This window comes from Scomber japonicus, chromosome 19, assembly GCF_027409825.1.
Source record: "Scomber japonicus isolate fScoJap1 chromosome 19, fScoJap1.pri, whole genome shotgun sequence".
Classification (NCBI taxonomy): Eukaryota; Metazoa; Chordata; class Actinopteri; order Scombriformes; family Scombridae; genus Scomber; species Scomber japonicus.
This window is the reverse complement of record NC_070596.1, coordinates 7,149,899-7,167,393: the sequence shown is the minus strand read 5'-3', so window position 1 is coordinate 7,167,393 and position 17,495 is coordinate 7,149,899. Positions and strand designations below refer to the sequence as shown.

Below are 17,495 nucleotides of genomic sequence, written 5' to 3'. Positions count from 1 at the left end.
GTATATTAGCCAGAAGAAAAACCTAACATACGTCTGGGGTAATTTAGAGACATCAATAATAGTTTGTTGACCAAATAGCTCTGACAAGTACAATTTTCAGCATTAAAATGTCGCATTCTATTCATAGCTTAGTTAAATGAAAAAAATTAAAAGAAAATTTTAAAATTTTCATAGTAGCCTCTAAAATCACCCATGCTTTGCTTGACACCCTGAGAAACAATTGGCCTTCCTTACATCTTTAAGTCAGACTTTGGGCCCTATTTTAACGATATAGCGCATGGCGTGGAGCGCGTGACGCGAGTGCCTTTGCTATTTTAACGGCGGAAAAATGGTCACTGTGATTAGAGACTAATCAGTTGCATTGATTTTATAAGTCATCCACACATTGATCTCATAAAGGTAAGGCTATAGCCTTACTTAGATGTAGGGGCTGTAGTAAGGCCTTACTTAGATGTAGACTAATCAGTTGTTGTGATTTTATGAGTCATCCACACATTCATCTCATCAAGGTAAGGCTATAGCCTTACTTAGATGTAGGGGCTGTAGCAAGGCTATAGCCTTACGTAGATGTAAACTAATCAGTTGTTGTGATTTCATGAGTCATCCACACATTGATCTCATAAAGGTAAGGCTATAGCCTTACTTAGATGTAGGGGCTGTAGTAAGGCCTTACTTAGATGTAGACTAATCAGTTGTTGTGATGTTATGAGTCATCCACACATTGATCTAATCAAGGTAAGGCTATAGCCTTACTTAGATGTAGACTAATCAGTTGTTGTGATTTTATGAGTCATCCACACATTGATCTCATCAAGGTAAGGCTATGGTCTTACTTAGATGTAGACTAATCAGTTGTTGTGATGTTGAGTCATCCACACATTGATCTCATCAAGGTAAGGCTATAACCTTACTTAGATGTAGGGGCTGTAGTAAGGCCTTACTTAGATGTAGACTAATCAGTTGTTGTGATTTGTTGTGATCGTTAAAATGGGGCCCCAAATACCCATTCTGTGTCTGACAGTTTTCTTAGTTTCAGAAGAACTGTATGTGTACTTTGGTCAGGGACAACCTCATCCAGCAGTTGTCACCTCCAGAAACAATAATTGCTGTTTACTGTTGAGTTCTGTCCAAAATCATTTCATCATTTTATTTCTGTCTTAGCAGAGGTAAACAACAATGTGATCCCCCCCCCCCAATTTACCTTGTGGGACACATGGGGAACATTTTCATACTATTATATATAGAACAGTTCACTATATGGGCAAAAGTATTTGAACTCCACGTCCACAAGTCTCATTTTTGAGACTTCATTCCAATGAAGAAAAATCCATTTACTTTTGACTACATAATGTCAGAGGACTTTGCAGAGTACACAGTATAATGCACATGCACACATGATCTTTGTGGTGATGCAGTTAAGTGTTTTGGTTAAGTTGCATTTCCATTAGATGACAGTCAAATCAAGTATTCCTGTATCCAGATTCCGTATTTAACATTGAAAAAAACAAAAAAAAAGCAGGAATCATGTTGAATAATCTTCTCGCTTTATTTGAGCAATGAGCATTAATCTAATGCATATAAATGTAAAGAAAAAAAACACAGTGTAACATCCTCTGTTGCTACAGTGCAGAGAGAAATGCTGACTATGACAGCACTGATATGTGTTGCTCCATGAAAACAGAACTACATGAATAAGATTTCCTTTTACATCCCTACGTGGTCAAAATGTAGAAAAAGTCAGGAGTTGGCGAGACTTTTGAGTCATCTGAAATGTGCAAATAAACAAGGTTCATGCATCCTACACAGCTGTTTCCTCTTCTCTTCTACTCGATCTCGTTGGACGTTCCTACGGTGGCTCTGACCTCTGTTTCTGCCACGGAAACAACAAAAAACAAACATCCGAATTAATTCTTCGTTTCATCTTTAGCAGCATGTTCAACAAGTATCATAAACAAGTTGTTTACCTGGGCAAGGTCCACCCTCCAAAATGATGTCATCAATGGCAATGTCACTCCTAACTGATGTACCCCTGATGGCTTCAAACACAATCTGGAAAAGTAAGATGAAAAATAATAGTTTAGATCAGGTCAGGGGTCTTCATGATATTTAAGAGGTTAGAAAAAGATGTTCATGGGAAACTGAGAAGTTAGCTAAACAGAAGTGGTGGAAGGTTGTTCATAAGGTCCCAGAAATCATTGTGTTTCTTCTGTTAATCAGGGTTAGCGTGATCATTTCAGCTTTGACAATAATGGATCAGAGGCATTAGCATGGAAACAATTAGTGAATTATTCAATACGTCAGAAAATGATTTTTACAGCATCCACAATCAATCCTATGATTTATCAGGAAAGAGTGTTTAAAGCATTCTGAATTTCCTGCTTTTATTTATTTTTTTATAAAGTCATAAATTAAATATTGTGTTTTGGACAATTTGAAGCTCTGGGAACATGTGGTGCATAGTTTTCATAATTTTATGACTTAATCTATAAATAAATAGTAAGAAGTAAACAGTAAAAAGAAATCCATAAAAAAATGTAGACATTCATAAAAGAAAAGTTGCTGTGTGAACTGTGTCATCCAGTAGCCAAACTGTCTCTAATGAAAAGTGCTTTGGACACATTCTGCTGTTCTCTTGCCTGATGCTGGCTGTCACTCTGGTACTGTACTGTGGCCCTCAGCCAGGCAATGCTTTGCTCCCCGCTCAGTTGCCACAGCAACACATCCTCTCCGTCCTTGTCGAGGTGAACGCTGAGCTGGCCCGTGCCCGAGCCGTACATGTGGTAGAAGAAGCTCAGACATTGAGGCCCCCTGGAACCCCTCAGCGGGCGGGACAGCAGGCGAATGTTCTGACCGGGCAGCATGGGAGACGCCTCCATGTGCAGGTAGTAGCCTGTCAATCAAAAGCCGACAGGTATGTCTGTGTATAGCTTAAACATTTTAAAATGCAGAATTTCAGCTATTCTGAGCAGAATTTGTGTATTTTCTTGTACAATACAATAGTTTTAAACCCCTCTTGGACACAGTGAGTCCCTAATTAAAAACAGTTTTATCACCAAACATGTTTCAAATTCACAGAGCTTTTATTCAAAGAGATTATTAACTCTTATCAACTTTTGCCAAAAAATTCAAATAAGCCTGTTTACCAAAATGTCAAGCTAAATTTATTACTCTAATAATACTAATACTAATACTAATACTAATACTATGACTACTAATAATGATAGCTTTGTTCATACAAGAAATGCAGCTTAAAGTGCTTTCAAACAAAAGAGATGACAAGTTAAAAGGACCTAAAAGCAGCATAAAACAATATTTTTTTTTAAAATTTAAGAAAAACAAATGTTAATGTAATATAAGATGGAAAATAAAAATAGTAATAACTGAAAATAGTAAAAAAAATAGTGTGTAGTTACAGTAGCTAAGAAATAGAATAAACACAATATAAAAAATCAAGTAAAATACAACATTTTAAAAGAAGTGCAGTAGTGCATCTGTGGAGATTACTGTCAGAAAAGTTCAAGCTTTTTTAAAACGTATTTAGCGAGCTGCTTCCCTGATATCTATCAGTAGTTTTGGGGCATAATTGATAAAGGTCGCATCCACAATTTTCCTTTGGCTGATGCTGTGAACCTTCAATAAACCAGCAGCAGATGATCACAGTGTTCTTGAAGGCAAATAGTTACTAAATATACATTTTAAACAGGTTAGCGACTATCAAAGTATTAAGCTTCTATTCCAGACTCATATTGACCTGAATATCTGTAGCCAATCTGTCATGCATTGTGCTTCATTTCTACACATGCAGTTCAAAATAGAGAATTTGGTATCTTTGCAACCCAGGAGATAATGCATAAAATTAAGAATAACCAATATTTGTCTGATGACTTTTTGAAAATGGGTGTTGATCTCTATAGTTTCATGTTCTGGCAGTACGAGGAGAGTGCAAGTGGAGAGGACCCTCACCAAGTCCCGTGGTGTGGTCCCCTCTGGGTCCGGTGTATGAGGTCGGAGTGGGTCCTCTTCTCCACTCCCAGTCGGCAGTGTCCTTCTGCTTGTCCTGAGTGTAACCACACAGGCCTGCTTCAAAGTCACATTTACCCGGGAGAGACAACGTCAACAGTCCTGCAACAGAACAATGAATAATATAGTTTAAACACAACTATCAAATGACAGGAACCTTTGCCTTGATTAGAAAATGATTGCCAAAGATGGTGACAGAAAACAAGGAGAGACAAGGAACCAGTTGATTCGCTTTTTGGCTTCGTCCCTCTAGATCAGGCATGTTCAAACGATTCCATAAAGCTCCATGTGCCTGCAAGTTTAACCATAACCCTAACCCAACCAATCAAGAGTACACCAATCAGCTGATGAAATGAGTCAAGCCTGATGTGCTCCTGCGTGGTTGGAATGAAAACCTGCAGTCACATGGCCCTTTATCGAAGAGTTTGGACATTCTTGCTCTAGACTGAATCTAAATGTAACCATAATGTAACCTTTATAGTCAAAAATGAAATGTCCATTTTCTCACTCACTGCAAGAATCATCCTCAGATGTTTTAATCCCTGTTTTTTTCAAATTGTCGCTTACTTAGTTTGTGTGAAACAGTTTAACAGTTGACAGGCTGATAACTGGAATATTGATTGTTTGAATTCCTCGACTGATTGGAAACATCTGGCTGGATTTATTTAACATGAGTTCAATTTGCCAACAAATAGTGCACTGTAGCATCCTTGAAGCCAAAACATCTCATTGCTGTGTGACCTTAGCTGACCTAGGAGGGGCCTGGCAGCCTTTAGGGGCCCCAAACAAGCAAATAAGGAATTTGCCTGTTCTACTCTTGTGGTTTTTGCTTAGAGTCACTAAGAACTTTGGGCTAGTGCTTGATTTCTTTGTTGCAAATTTTCTCCATTTCCAAATCCAATCCAGTCTTTAATAAAGTTGTTACACATAATATTTTCAAGAGATGGTTTAGATGTTATGGAAAACAGCTTCTGCCCTGTTACCTGCTGGCAGGTCACAGTCTCCGAGGCTCATGTTGATGTCATCCAGAGCCACGGAGCCACAGTCCCAGAAGCTCCTGCAGGTGCTGACAAAAACCACCTGAGCACAAAAGGTAAACAGTGAGCGAATGGCGGCGCTATATCCCAGAGGAATTTGTACATTTCTACAAGCATTAATCATTAACAGATGAGTCCTGAAGAGAACCAAACAACAAATGAAACCCCACTTTGAAGCAAAAGACACTTTGATGCGATTGTTGTGCAGTTCGCTTCACGCTCACATATTTATGGGAGACTCAAAATCCAAACTTAAATCCCTCGTGAGGAAGAAAAGAAACCATCAATCAAATGTTAAGTGTTTTAAAGCGGGAGGAAGAAAGAAGAAGAAAAAGCTATTGTGGGGAATGCCTTTGAGCGCTATAGGACATCTGGTCGAATGAATTCTCATCACGCAGGACACGTGATGATGATGAAACTGCGTCTTCTTCACAGCAGCTGCTTAATCGTCAAATCAATCACAGATCAGGAAATGTAAAGGCTCCAACACCAAAGCTACTTTTAGTTTCTTTTCTTATTATATCCATCCTGCATTCTTTTAATTCCCCTGTTTGCTCCCTTCTTTTGTTCATCTATCCCTTTATGTCTTTAATTTCATTATTTGCTTGTTTGATTCTTCCTTATCGCTTCAAATAGTGTTTCTTTTTACTTCCTTTCCTTTTTGCTATGATATATCCTTTATTAAATTTACTTCTGCTTTCTTTGATTAGTTTTTTGTATCTCCTTTTCTTTCTTCATCCAATTTTTACAATCTTTCCTATAGTCTTCATTTATTCTTCTGTCTGTTTGTTCCTTAATTTGTTCTTCATTTTCTTGTTAGTTAATTCCTTGTTTAATGTTTTCTCTCCATCTTTTCTGTCTGTGCATTCATTCCTTTTAAATGTGTTTTTTAAATGTATTCCTAGGACCCTTCCTTCCTTCCCTAATTTCTTCCTTCATTTGTTTATCCCTTCCTTCCATCCTTGCTCCTTTTCGTCTTCCTTTCTTTCCTTTCCTCACTCAATGAATGGTCCTTCTCTCCTTCCTTTGCTTACTTTCCCCCCTCCTTTCTTCTTTCTTTTCTCCCTTTTGACTTATCCTCTTGGTCATTTATTCGCACATGTTGTGAACATCCATTCTCCCTAAAGCAATATCCCTGCTTCCTGTCTTCTGACCTGTGCAGGCTGTGATGTCTGGAAGGTCACGTCCGTTGCAATCCAGATTCCCCTTGACTTCTCCCCCAGAGTCCAGATCTTCTCTTGGCCGCTGCTGTGCTGCAGATAGACGATGAGGGCCTGCTCCGTCTGGTTGAAACCTGCAGTTGTCAAGAGTTATTTTTGGGTTGGTGAGTCAGTGAAATAAATCACAGCAATGGATTTCACACACAGAGTCAATAAACGCCTCGTATCTATCGTGCTGGAGAGTTTCTAAGTACGGCTCACCCCTTAGTGAGAAGTAAAATCTCAGGCAGAACTTCATGTTGCCAGGCAGAATTGGACCAATCACACGGCTAACGTAGCCAGAGCTTGGGCCCAGCCGGGAGTGAGCCAACAGGAAAGATCCTGGAAGAAGAAGATAGCCTTTATTTTCTTGCGAAACTCTCTCTTCCTGTGAATCTGCTGGCCATGAATGTTCCCAGCACCGCCAACACCTGCTGCTGTTTTCAACAGTTCTTCACCATCTAAAAGTTACATTATTTTTATAACCCTCATCCAACCAACATATTTAACATACAAGGACTACTGACTTGGCTATCTGGGGACCCAAAGAATAAACAACTGTAAGAAACCACCATCATTGCAAAATGTTAAGTCATTTCTTCTTAAAACATTATTAGTTATGTAATTAATGTAATTAAAGGAAAAGGAAAATATCTACCAATAATAATACATTAGTATTTTTTAAAATCTCCAATTAAAACAGAAATTATATGGAGTCATTAGGGATAAATTGATTGACAAAGTCATGAAAAAAACTTGAATGATAGACTAAAGTACCTGTGGGATATGAAAAAGACTAAACCTTTGGGGTCTGTGGGTACACTCAGTTTGTAGGGTTAAGCTTATAACTGCATGAATAATCTTTGGCCACTAGGGGGCAGAAAAAACAAGCCACCACTATATCCAGGGTTGTCAAGTTTTGGCTTCAGTTTGTAGTGAGATTTGTTCCCGTGGGAGACAGAGAAACACTGTGCTGCTGCCAGAGGAGCCGCTGAATGAGATTACTCTGAGCAGCATGCATGGGCATAAATTACAGCAATAGATTTGTGTTTGTTTGTTGCTTTCATCCTGCTGGTCTGAATAACTTACTGCTGTATGGTGCTGTGCTGCTCTGTCTTGTCTGTCTGTGCGCTGTCAGTGTCCTCTTTTCATAATGTAAGATCAGCTATCATCAGTTTACACAGCACACACAGCAACATTATCATTCCATATGAGTCATGTTTATGTCCATCTGAGGAATGTACACCCAATATTCACGCTCCTTTTAGCTCTGTTTTGTTCTCAACCAACTTCTAAGAAAACCCTCAACAAAGCTGCAGTACCGTCATATAAACCTCAATGATTTTGGCACTATAAGTCATTTGAGTCTATGTTTTTATCAGTTATTTAGATAAATGTGGGTTTTAATGTTATAAATGTTCTGAAATCATCAGTTGCTTTTTCTACCTGCTCCTGTTGTGTGGTCTCCATTCCTAAATATGTTGGGCTTCACAGACACTCTCCTCCACGATGACGCGATCACTTGGTCCTGTGTGTATTGGCAGAAACCTGACTCGAAGTCACAGCTTGCGATGGAAGGGTCAAAAGTTGGCTCTGTGGGACATATGAATGGACAACAAGATTTGTGGCTCTTGTTAGAGTGAGTTTTGTATTTGACGACATGAAAGCAAGATATCTCAAATCTGCAACTATGAGCAAGCATCACATGACATTTGTTATGGATATTCATCAGAAGAAAGAAGATTTCTCCTTAATTTCGTGACTCCCTGACTTTTCCTCTGGTGCCTCCATAAGGGCAAAATTCTCATATCAAACTCTGCAGAGGAAATATGAGAATGTAAATGTCATATAATATGAAGCAAATCAAGCTTTGGGATGAAACCTTTTAGTTGACCCCATGGTTTATTCTCTAGCACCAACCCCGGGACAAACTTGACATTTTTAGCTGTACTACATGTAAACCTCCAAGGTTTCATCTGGCAAAGGTTTCATTGCAGCTTCTTCTGTGGCTGCTAATGGAAATTAAGGTTTATAGCACTTTTAAAATCCTAAAATGTTCATATTTTAGAGGTTTAAGATGTCCACCCAGACTGCATTATATCAAAAATATGACCATTTTAATTGCGACATTAAAACAGACCTGTGTAGAATTGACAATTAACGATGCTGGCTGCAGCTTACCAGTGTCTGTGCTGCAGAACTCTGAAGAAAAGGAAATGTCATCGACTGCAACACGTCCGCCTCGTGGACTGTTAAAGGCCACTTCAAAGACCACCTGGAGGGGCAGACAGACACTCGTAAACATAGCTGTATGACATCACGCTCACAAAGATGCAGACCCTCACACTGAAGGTAAATGCATCTGTGCAATAGTGAAGGAACTTTGAGTTGTGTTTTATAGTCATTTTATGCATTTTGCATAAGTATACCTAGGTAGGTTCTAAGCCATGAAAAATGAACTGCTACAACATTTTTCAGACAGAACAAGGAGCAAAGAGCATGAGCACAAGAAGCTAAATTCTGTCTCCATGGAAGAATATAGACCTCACTTTATAAGAGGTATTCAGAACTGATATCTCTTTTAGCAGTTAAACTCTAAAGATGCACTATAGTGTTAATAATCCTAGCTGTATGCAAAAGAGCCATAACATGCTCTCTTTATTGATAACTGTATAGATATTAATCTGATATACTGTATATAATAGAGAAATTTCTCATTAATACCTGGTTATGGTGGACCCTAAAGACAAGATGTTCACATGTAACACACCTATGTCACTCAAATAACTCTAAATTATTTCTTTCTTTAACTTTTAAAAACAGAAAAAAACAAGCAAAATTGAATCCTCTCACAGGCTGTCTAGTAGATTTGAGAAACTCCCCATAATGCCAAAAAAACGGTGATTTACATATTTATATATATCTTAGTTGATACACATATAGAAAATATGATTTACACTCAAAAAACTAGTTTAAACTCACCAGCAGTGTAATGTAGTTATAACACCTGCAGTATGTTAATGCATCAATAATAATAATAAGTAACATTTTTTAACATTACTGTTGGTGCTACTGCTCTCACACAAAGACACAAGTCAGCATGTATTTCCATTATTTTTGCATGATTTTGTACCATACAGTATGTTCTATTATCACCTATTTGATTTGATATCAGTTTTGATGTTTGACGTCATCACATACATCTAATCTGACATAATATGTTCATACTGACCTGTACAGAGTATGGTGCCTTCAGGTCCACCTGTACAGGTATCCACTCTCCAGGCGTCCAGTCACTCTGGATCTCTGGCTCTGCCTTCCACAGCTCCTGATACTGACCCAGTCGGTCCCGGGTGAAAACAGAGAACAGGTTCCCTCTCTCGTCGCTGCGTTGATACTGAAAACTCAGGCAGCCAGACATTGGCACCGTCGTCATGGGAGACACCAGTTTGGCCACTTCTTTGAAAGTCTTGGCGTAGATTGAGTCCACATACATGAAGTGACCTGCAAGGGGAGTTTAAATGTATATCAGGTTGTGGAAAACAAATATGTAAAAATGCCAATCATGGGGAAAAAACTCTTGATTTCAGACAGATTGAAATTGATTACTATGAAACTTTATGCAGAAATTCATGGTCACCAAAGGATGAAGCCTGATGATTTTATCAATCCCCTGACTTTCCGTCTGGTGCTTTCATGAGGTCAAACTTGAAATGTGTCCATAATAAGGTTTTGGAAAATTGATGAGAATGCTAACATGCTAATGATGAAACTGCTGCAATAGGTGTAAAGTTTACCATGTTCGCGATTGACTACTTATTAAACCCTTAACATAAAATACGGGTCAAACTGATGGAGATTAGTTTTGTGAATATTTGGTCATTAATTACAATTGATCCTGAGGGGAACATGAATGTGTGTACCAATTTTTATGGCAATCCATCCAACAGTTGTTGAGACATTTTACTCAAAACCATCATCAGTGAAACTTCTGTGCAAAAAGGACAGGAAAAAGTAAGAAGAACCTCAAAGTCAATAGGTTTCATCGTATGAGGGTCATAAAGTCTCTACAAAACTTCCAGTACTCATTTAGATATTTAATTCTGGACCAAAGTGGTGGACTGAACCCGTACCCATCTCTAGAGCGTCGCTGTCAGCATATCTAAAACCCCTTTGTAAGGCTAATTTGTGAGTAAATGTCACGCACCTGTCTTGTTGTTATATGTGTGGTCAGTTGGCATGTTGTTCTGAAGGAGCTGGGATCCACCTCCTCCCACGTACCAGTTTACATTCGCATTCCACTGGTTACTGTATCCACACAGGTGAGACTCCTCAAAATCACACTCTAGATACAGAAAAACGAGACCTCAGCAACAGACTTGCCAGATGTGAATGTACAAGGCTTTCATGCAGCTAGTCTGCATCCAGACATCCATATGTGAATTATTTTTTTCTTATCACTTTTAGGAAGATGTGTGAGTAATGAATGTGTGACATCACTTACCCAAGCAGTATCCAGGACTGATGTGGATCTCAAATACGGCCACGCTACTCCCAGGACTCTGCCCTGGTTTACCTTCAATGACAACCTAATCAAAAACATATGTTCAGTAATACCCTCAAAGTGATATGGACTGACACAGGAATTACATCATAGAAGGTGAAGGAACAAATGGAGGGTCAGAAAGAGTGCACCCATAAAACTCAAAGACAACTAATGTAATTTGAACGCTTTAGTGCTGCAAACGAAGCAGAAGAAAAAACACCCTTTTTTAAATATGAAGTCAGAGCTTTTACATATTTGTGTGTGTGTGTGTGTGTGTGTGTGTGTGTGTGTGTGTGTGTGTGTGTGTGTGTGTGTGTATGGCTTGAAGCATGATCCCAGAGGTGTTTTGTACTTATTTGGATGAATAAATGAAACGTTTTTATCATTACGTGTGTTAAAGAAAGGTTTACATTAAGTTAAACATTGTTTCTCACTGTGTTATGTCCAGCAATATGTTTCAACTGAAATGACATAATTATGGGGGGGGGGGGTAAAGATAGTATTTCATTAGGTAGGTTAACCCCCCCCCCCCCCCCCCCCGGTGGCTGAAAAACTGAAACCATAGACTAAACATGGGGTAAAACCAATACTATGATGTACAAGTGGCTAAAAAATTGCAGCAGTGTTCATCACTAAACATAGCACCATTTCTATTTAATGTCTGGGTCCATGTATAAAAAACTGATACTTTGATGCTTTCTTTGATAACAGATTTCGCTAGATTAGCTTGCTTACATTATTTTAAATGTTGGAAACAGTAACAGCTAGCCCAGCTGTCTTCAAAGGGAAATACATCTACCAAGACCTCTAAAGCTCATTAAACAATAGAAATGTAACAATGTTTTAGAGGGATATACCATTTGTGTTAAGTGTATTATCTGGAAAGAGCCAGGCTAGCTATTTGCCTCTACCTCCAGTCTTTATGCTAAGTTAAAGTAAGCTAAGCTAACTACTTCCATATGCAGGCTAAAGTGAGATTGGCACTAGTATCTTCTCAAAACTTCTTACAAAGAAAGCAATACATATGTTACACAAAATGTTGAACTATTTCTTCAATTAAAGATTTAACCAAAGCAAGAGCATTAAACAATGTTCATTTTAGTGACGGTTATTTAAAAAGTGAAAAGTTAAGCCATTGTTTTTTTCTAAGAGGTCAAGGCTGTGAGAATTTGCTGGTGGGTTTGTGTTAATTGAGAATAAATGGCAGAACATTTTTCCATCAGTGTGAAGCTTATAGCACTCACACACCCAGGTCTAGAGTGAAATATGTTTATGCACTAAGGGGCCCACACTTAAAGAACAGGCCTGGCTTACCATCATGTAGGTCATGACCTTGTCAGAATCAGCTTTACCACCACATATAATATAAACATGTGCTGTACTATTTCTACTTTATGTTTAGATAATGTGTGTGGGTGTGTATTTAGGGTAGGGTAGGTCTCCACACACTTCATACTGGCCTCAATTTGGGCCTCTCTGTGTTATGTCAACCTATATCTGTCCTTGCGTATATCTTTGATGTATCTTAAAGTACTGTAGGCTACATATCCAACAGTTTGCTTATAGCCCAAACTGGATAATGTATTACATTGGACCTCCTTTCCCTCATTAAGCCCTCTGTGAGACCGTTTTTCTGATTAATAATGTAATGTAATTTGTACCCAATGCAATGAAATGTGTGTTGCAGTGTTCTTGTCAGGTGTTTTTCTGCGTGGTTTCTAACAATTTTAGTGAGGTTTTCAATAATTTTGTCAAAAACTGAAGGCTGGATTTACATGAAGCTTGTTGTTCATTGTCACCAAATGATGAATCCTAATATTTTTGTTGACCCTTTGACCATTCATGTTTCTACCATCAAGCTAACTTTTCCAATTGCACACTATAAGCCACAAAATAATGAGAAAGCTCCCCAGAAACAAACACTTTCTAATTTACACACCTCTAGAACCACCCACAGGACAAACTTAAGGCTGGAAGAATACCTAAATTGTCAAGTGTTTGTTTCATTCAACATGTTCATATTGTCAGATAAAATAAATAGGTCAAATAATGTGTTTTACTCTGTAAGCTTCAGTATTGTTTTGCAGGTCCATGCTTGAGATGACCCAGCTGTCGGAGGGCACTTGGCTGCTCCACAGAGGTTTGTCAAAGCTCTTTCCTGCCGTGCGCTGTAGGACCTCCAGGCTCCCTGACCCGGTGATCTGGTGGACGATCCTAAGGCAGCTCCACTCGCCTTGCTCCAGAACAGGACTCAGAAGGACTCCAGTGGTTTTTCTCTGCATGACAGTGTCTGCATCTGTCTCGTCATCATTGTTCGTGACTGCGTCCACTGCGACAAAACGTCCTGAAACAGAGAGGTGTGTGGGATTTAAAAAATGGAAACTGTTATTTCAGCTACAATGTTTTGTTATGCAGGGGACAAGATATTGTGAACACCACATGGACTGGATTTATGTGTCTAAACTAATTTCCTAACCAATACCACTACTACAATTTTGGATGCTGAATACTTTTTTCTAGCTTTCAGGCAGTCATCATTAATGCAAGCTTTGAGAGATCAGGAGGTCAGCAACTAATTTATGAGCTTTAGAAGAAGGCACCAGCTACAGAACAATTTACCAACTACTGACATAGAATGGGATTCCATGCCAGCCGTTCCACTGGCTGGTTTTCAGTGCCGATAGTAGTTTGTTCCACTGGTAAGAAATGGATTTATTACTGGACTTCTTGTAGACCACTAACCACACATTCTTTACAGTCATGTCATTTTGGTGCCATTAAAGAGAACATTTTTACAGCTCTTTACTGTTTTTACCTAAACCATGACCTTTCCCTAACCTTGCCTTAACTACACCACTTCAACCCAAACCATGAGAAGGATATCAGCCACTTTCTTAAAAGAAAAGTGAAAAAAATATACCAGATCTTGAAAGAGGTGAAATCATCTGTATCCAGCTGTGGGTCCAACAAAATAAAACAAAACAAAACACCGAAAACATAACAACAGAAGCTAGCACAAGTTAAGACTGATCACCACCAGAATATTGGAGCTGATAATACAGCTAACTGCATGCAGGCCTAATATGATCCTCCTTTCTAGCAGTGTTTGCAAAGCTAATTTTCACTTTCCTGAAGTAATTACATTATTATTGCATGGTCATGTCTATCAAGACTATAGTGGAGACCCAGTGAATGCAGTGCAATTTCATATAAAGTGAAGCAAAGTTTGCCTCTTTTCATTTTCTATGATATGTGAGTCAATCACCCCACAATGTCACAAAACGACAAAACAACAAAACCACAAACCCACAAACCTTTCTGTGGTAAATTTTTAGTTATTAGAATAGTTTCTGGGTGATCTCTTTTTTTAACTGTATGTCCCCTCCCCCAATTGTACAAAGCAAAACAAAATGCAGCTTGGCACATATTTAAATCAAGTGCATTCACAGAGTCATAAAGTCGTTTATACATTGCTTGCTTACAAGCAAGCTACGTGCCAGCTTATGAGTGACAATCCCACAGCAATAAGTGAGAACTGGTGGAGGCTGATGTCAGCATGGCAACATGCTTAGTGACAATGTCAACATTGTGATGTTTAGCATGTTAGCATGCCAACATTTGGCTAATTAGCACTAAAAGTAAAGTACAGCTGGGGCAGATGTCTACAGTGAACCAAATCCAACCAATCAAACAGAAACATAGTTGAGGAAATTGGTGTATCCGTCCTGTGTTAGCATTAGCAAAATCAGGGAAACTGACATTTTACATCAAGATTCACATCTTAAGTCAAGATTCTCTGAGTTGATGCAATATAAAATCCACCTCGACTTCCACCATAACAGCAACTCTAAGCTTCTTTTCTGCTTCAGGGGCCTCTGAGCTCTTCTTACTGGTCTGTCATTTATTATTTGTCCCTGTGGAATGCCCTGCTGCCCCGGGCTCCTATATCCTGACAGACACACATGTATTCACACACACATGTGCACACACACACACACACACTTACGAGGACTGAGCTCATTTAACCTTCAATTCAGTCAGTTCAAGATGTTTTTCTTCCTTTATTGCCAGTAAATTGCAATTGTTTGCCATGACACACTCAAACTGACATGCTATCTTGGTTTAATCAGTGCCAGTGCTATATTTGAATCCAGACAAAAACAAATAGACAAATATACAGAAGGAGGCAAGGTTTGAACACACTTTCTCATTCAAGTGAACTTTTGACTGGCACTGTATTTGACATGACTTAATTTCTGTTAGAGCTTCAGCACTGCATAGACCACATTGAGGGGGAGGAGAGAGGAGAATAAATGAGTAAGAGCTGAGCACACCATTAATGCACTAACTACATCCTAACCCTAACAAGCCAGCGGCAATAGCAACTAGGATGGAAACAGGAAAAAGAAAAAGCAGTTGACGTATTCCAGAGGGAAGAAAGACTGCAAGAAAAGCTGCAACAGCAGAGCAATTTCAGACAAATGCGAGCAAGAAACCTGCTGGAAAAACTTGTTTTTTCCACAAGTTCGTTTCCAGTGTCTGTTAGGACGCGTTGCCTGTAGATACAAAAGCTTTGTGGCTGCTGGAGTAATAGGACACATTCCACCAATCTAATGGGTATAAATTAGAGATGTTTATGATTAGTAATGTTAAGAACAGCTGTGTTGTTGTTAACTGTGATATTAATTTTGAAGTGTAGTGGTCCCCCTGTGTTTTAATCCCAGGATGGAAAATGTGTTTTTAAACAGAAATGTGGTGTGTTCAGTACCTCCAAGCGAGCACTTAATAATGCTGAAACAATCAGCACTAGTCAGCTAATTTAATGATTGCCAACTTGAAGGTTGGCATGAGGGGTTTATGAGATAATTAGTAGGGCAGGAAAGTATGAAAAACAAAACTTGTGCTGCACAAATTAGACAACACCCCCCCCCCCCCCCGCCAATCCTTGCTATCATTGTATAATATATAATATTTCATTAGACCTCAAAAATGTAAATGAATCAAAAATGTAATTTAGTCAATTTGAGGAGTTAAGGGGTCAAAACTGCTAACTGATGTATGAGTTAATCAAACAGTTCTTGCAGTCAAATTATTTGATTCTTTAATTGCTATTGTTCAGACAAAATAAGCAATTTGAGACACTCCAGTCTCCTTTGATAATGTTTGGTTGATGTTTGACATTTTACAAACCTAATGATTGATTGATTCATAGGAAAACAATTGATACATTACTTTATAATAAAAAAATCATTGCTGCAGTTACATCCAAAATTCCCAATCATGTGACATTAGATCATTAAAGAAGAAAACAGAGAATGTGTGTTCATACTAGGCTCCTTTAAATGAAAACTGTGACAATGAGATTGAAGGCTTTCAAAGCTTTATAGTCAATGCTGGAGATCATTAAACATGTATTTGACCTTGATAAGGGTTAGGCTTGATAATAATAATTTGGTATTACATAAGACATGTTAAAGTTTATCTTGTGACCAGTTAAGTTGTACTGATTGTACCTCAGTGCTGAGGTGCTCTGGTATGTTCTGGTATTAGGAGGACCAAATGTACTCTGGCTGTGGTCCATATGGCTGCCTACGGTTTAGGAGTGTGGATGTGGGCCATTTATGCTGAGAACTAAATCTAGTTAGCACTCAGAGCAGCTTTGGACCAGTGTTTGCACCTTTGATCGAATGAGTACTTGAACTAGTGTATCATTCATCCCAGATCGTGGTGGATTTTTTTGGAGAAAGACAATTGAATTTGTTTTTTTGTGGCTGAGATCTGGTTAAAGATCTGGGCCTCTAAAAGCACACCCCCAAGTTATGTCAAAATTTATGTGACAGGATCCTATGAGGCAACAGGACACATCTGTCTTGAGAGGTATCTGCAACTTTGATCTCCACAAAAGAATCAACATATGCATTACATCTGAGCACATAGAGCAGATGAGAGAAGTTAGTAATGTTATGTAATTTCTAGAACCAAGTAATCACGGTATTAAATCATGTATAAATGATTCAATGATATCTGTTGGCTTTGATCACTTTTCATTAATAGACAGTGACATAACTTTGATAAGGGTGTGTTCAGTGCTCATTTGATCATTTGCATCAACTGCCGTACCAACCCAACGAGAATGCCTAAATGTGTTATTTCACTGACTCCAGATGTTCTGAGATGCTGGAATCAATGCAGACCAGATGGGCTTCTTCTCACCACTGTGTTTCAGTAATATGAACTAAAGCAGCACCAAAACAACTATAACATCCCGGCTGAGACCTGGCACTGCTATGAAAAGTCTATACTTAGTAAAAGCCTTTGGACAAAAAACAAACAAAAAAAAGTTAAAAAAATTAGATGCAGTGTGGTATCTATTAAAGTCTCCTAGTACCATCTTTGTGCAGGGTCCAGCTTGTAAAGTCTGCATCTGACGTGTATCCGCAGGTGTTGGACTCAAAGTTGCAGGAACCTGGCAACAGCTGGTTTTGGGCTTGGATGGTGACTTTGAGAGAAAAAGAGAGAAGGGAACAAGTAGAGCAAGGGAATGGTAAGTATGAATCATGGCAACCAGCAGTGACAGAAACATGCCCTCATGCTCCAGAACTGCCATACTCATTAAAACCTACTCACCAGCAAAAGTCAAAATGTAGAATGGAAGCATCGCCGCTTTCTATGTGCGCAAGTCAACCCTCAGAG

General features: G+C 38.8%; 1 protein-coding gene across 1 annotated transcript; it reads right to left on the bottom strand.

Moving 5' to 3' along the window:
- Positions 1 to 1,389: 1,389 nt before the first annotated feature.
- Positions 1,390 to 17,495, bottom strand: LOC128380716 (MAM domain-containing protein 2-like). Its single transcript, XM_053340585.1, has 15 exons — positions 17,430 to 17,495; positions 17,191 to 17,301; positions 12,863 to 13,146; positions 10,761 to 10,845; positions 10,464 to 10,601; positions 9,489 to 9,760; positions 8,438 to 8,531; positions 7,703 to 7,849; positions 6,479 to 6,598; positions 6,212 to 6,351; positions 5,004 to 5,100; positions 3,964 to 4,122; positions 2,637 to 2,890; positions 1,965 to 2,049; positions 1,390 to 1,870 (listed from the first exon to the last, which is right to left on the bottom strand). The coding sequence occupies exons 1-15, from the start codon at positions 17,458 to 17,460 to the stop codon at positions 1,824 to 1,826; spliced, it is 2,064 nt and encodes a 687-aa protein (XP_053196560.1). The 5' UTR covers positions 17,461 to 17,495; the 3' UTR covers positions 1,390 to 1,823.

What these genes read in the sequence shown, in the direction of transcription:
- LOC128380716 (XM_053340585.1), bottom strand. Translation starts at nt 17,460, where the DNA reads ATGCTTCCATTCTACATTTTGACTTTTGCTG. An exon ending in CTGGACCCTGCACAAAGATG is followed by an intron (nt 13,147 to 17,190) that starts GTACTAGGAGAC and finishes TCTCTGTTTCAG; the next exon opens with GACGTTTTGTCGCAGTGGAC. An exon ending in ACAATACTGAAGCTTACAGA is followed by an intron (nt 10,846 to 12,862) that starts GTAAAACACATT and finishes GTTTTTGATTAG; the next exon opens with GTTGTCATTGAAGGTAAACC.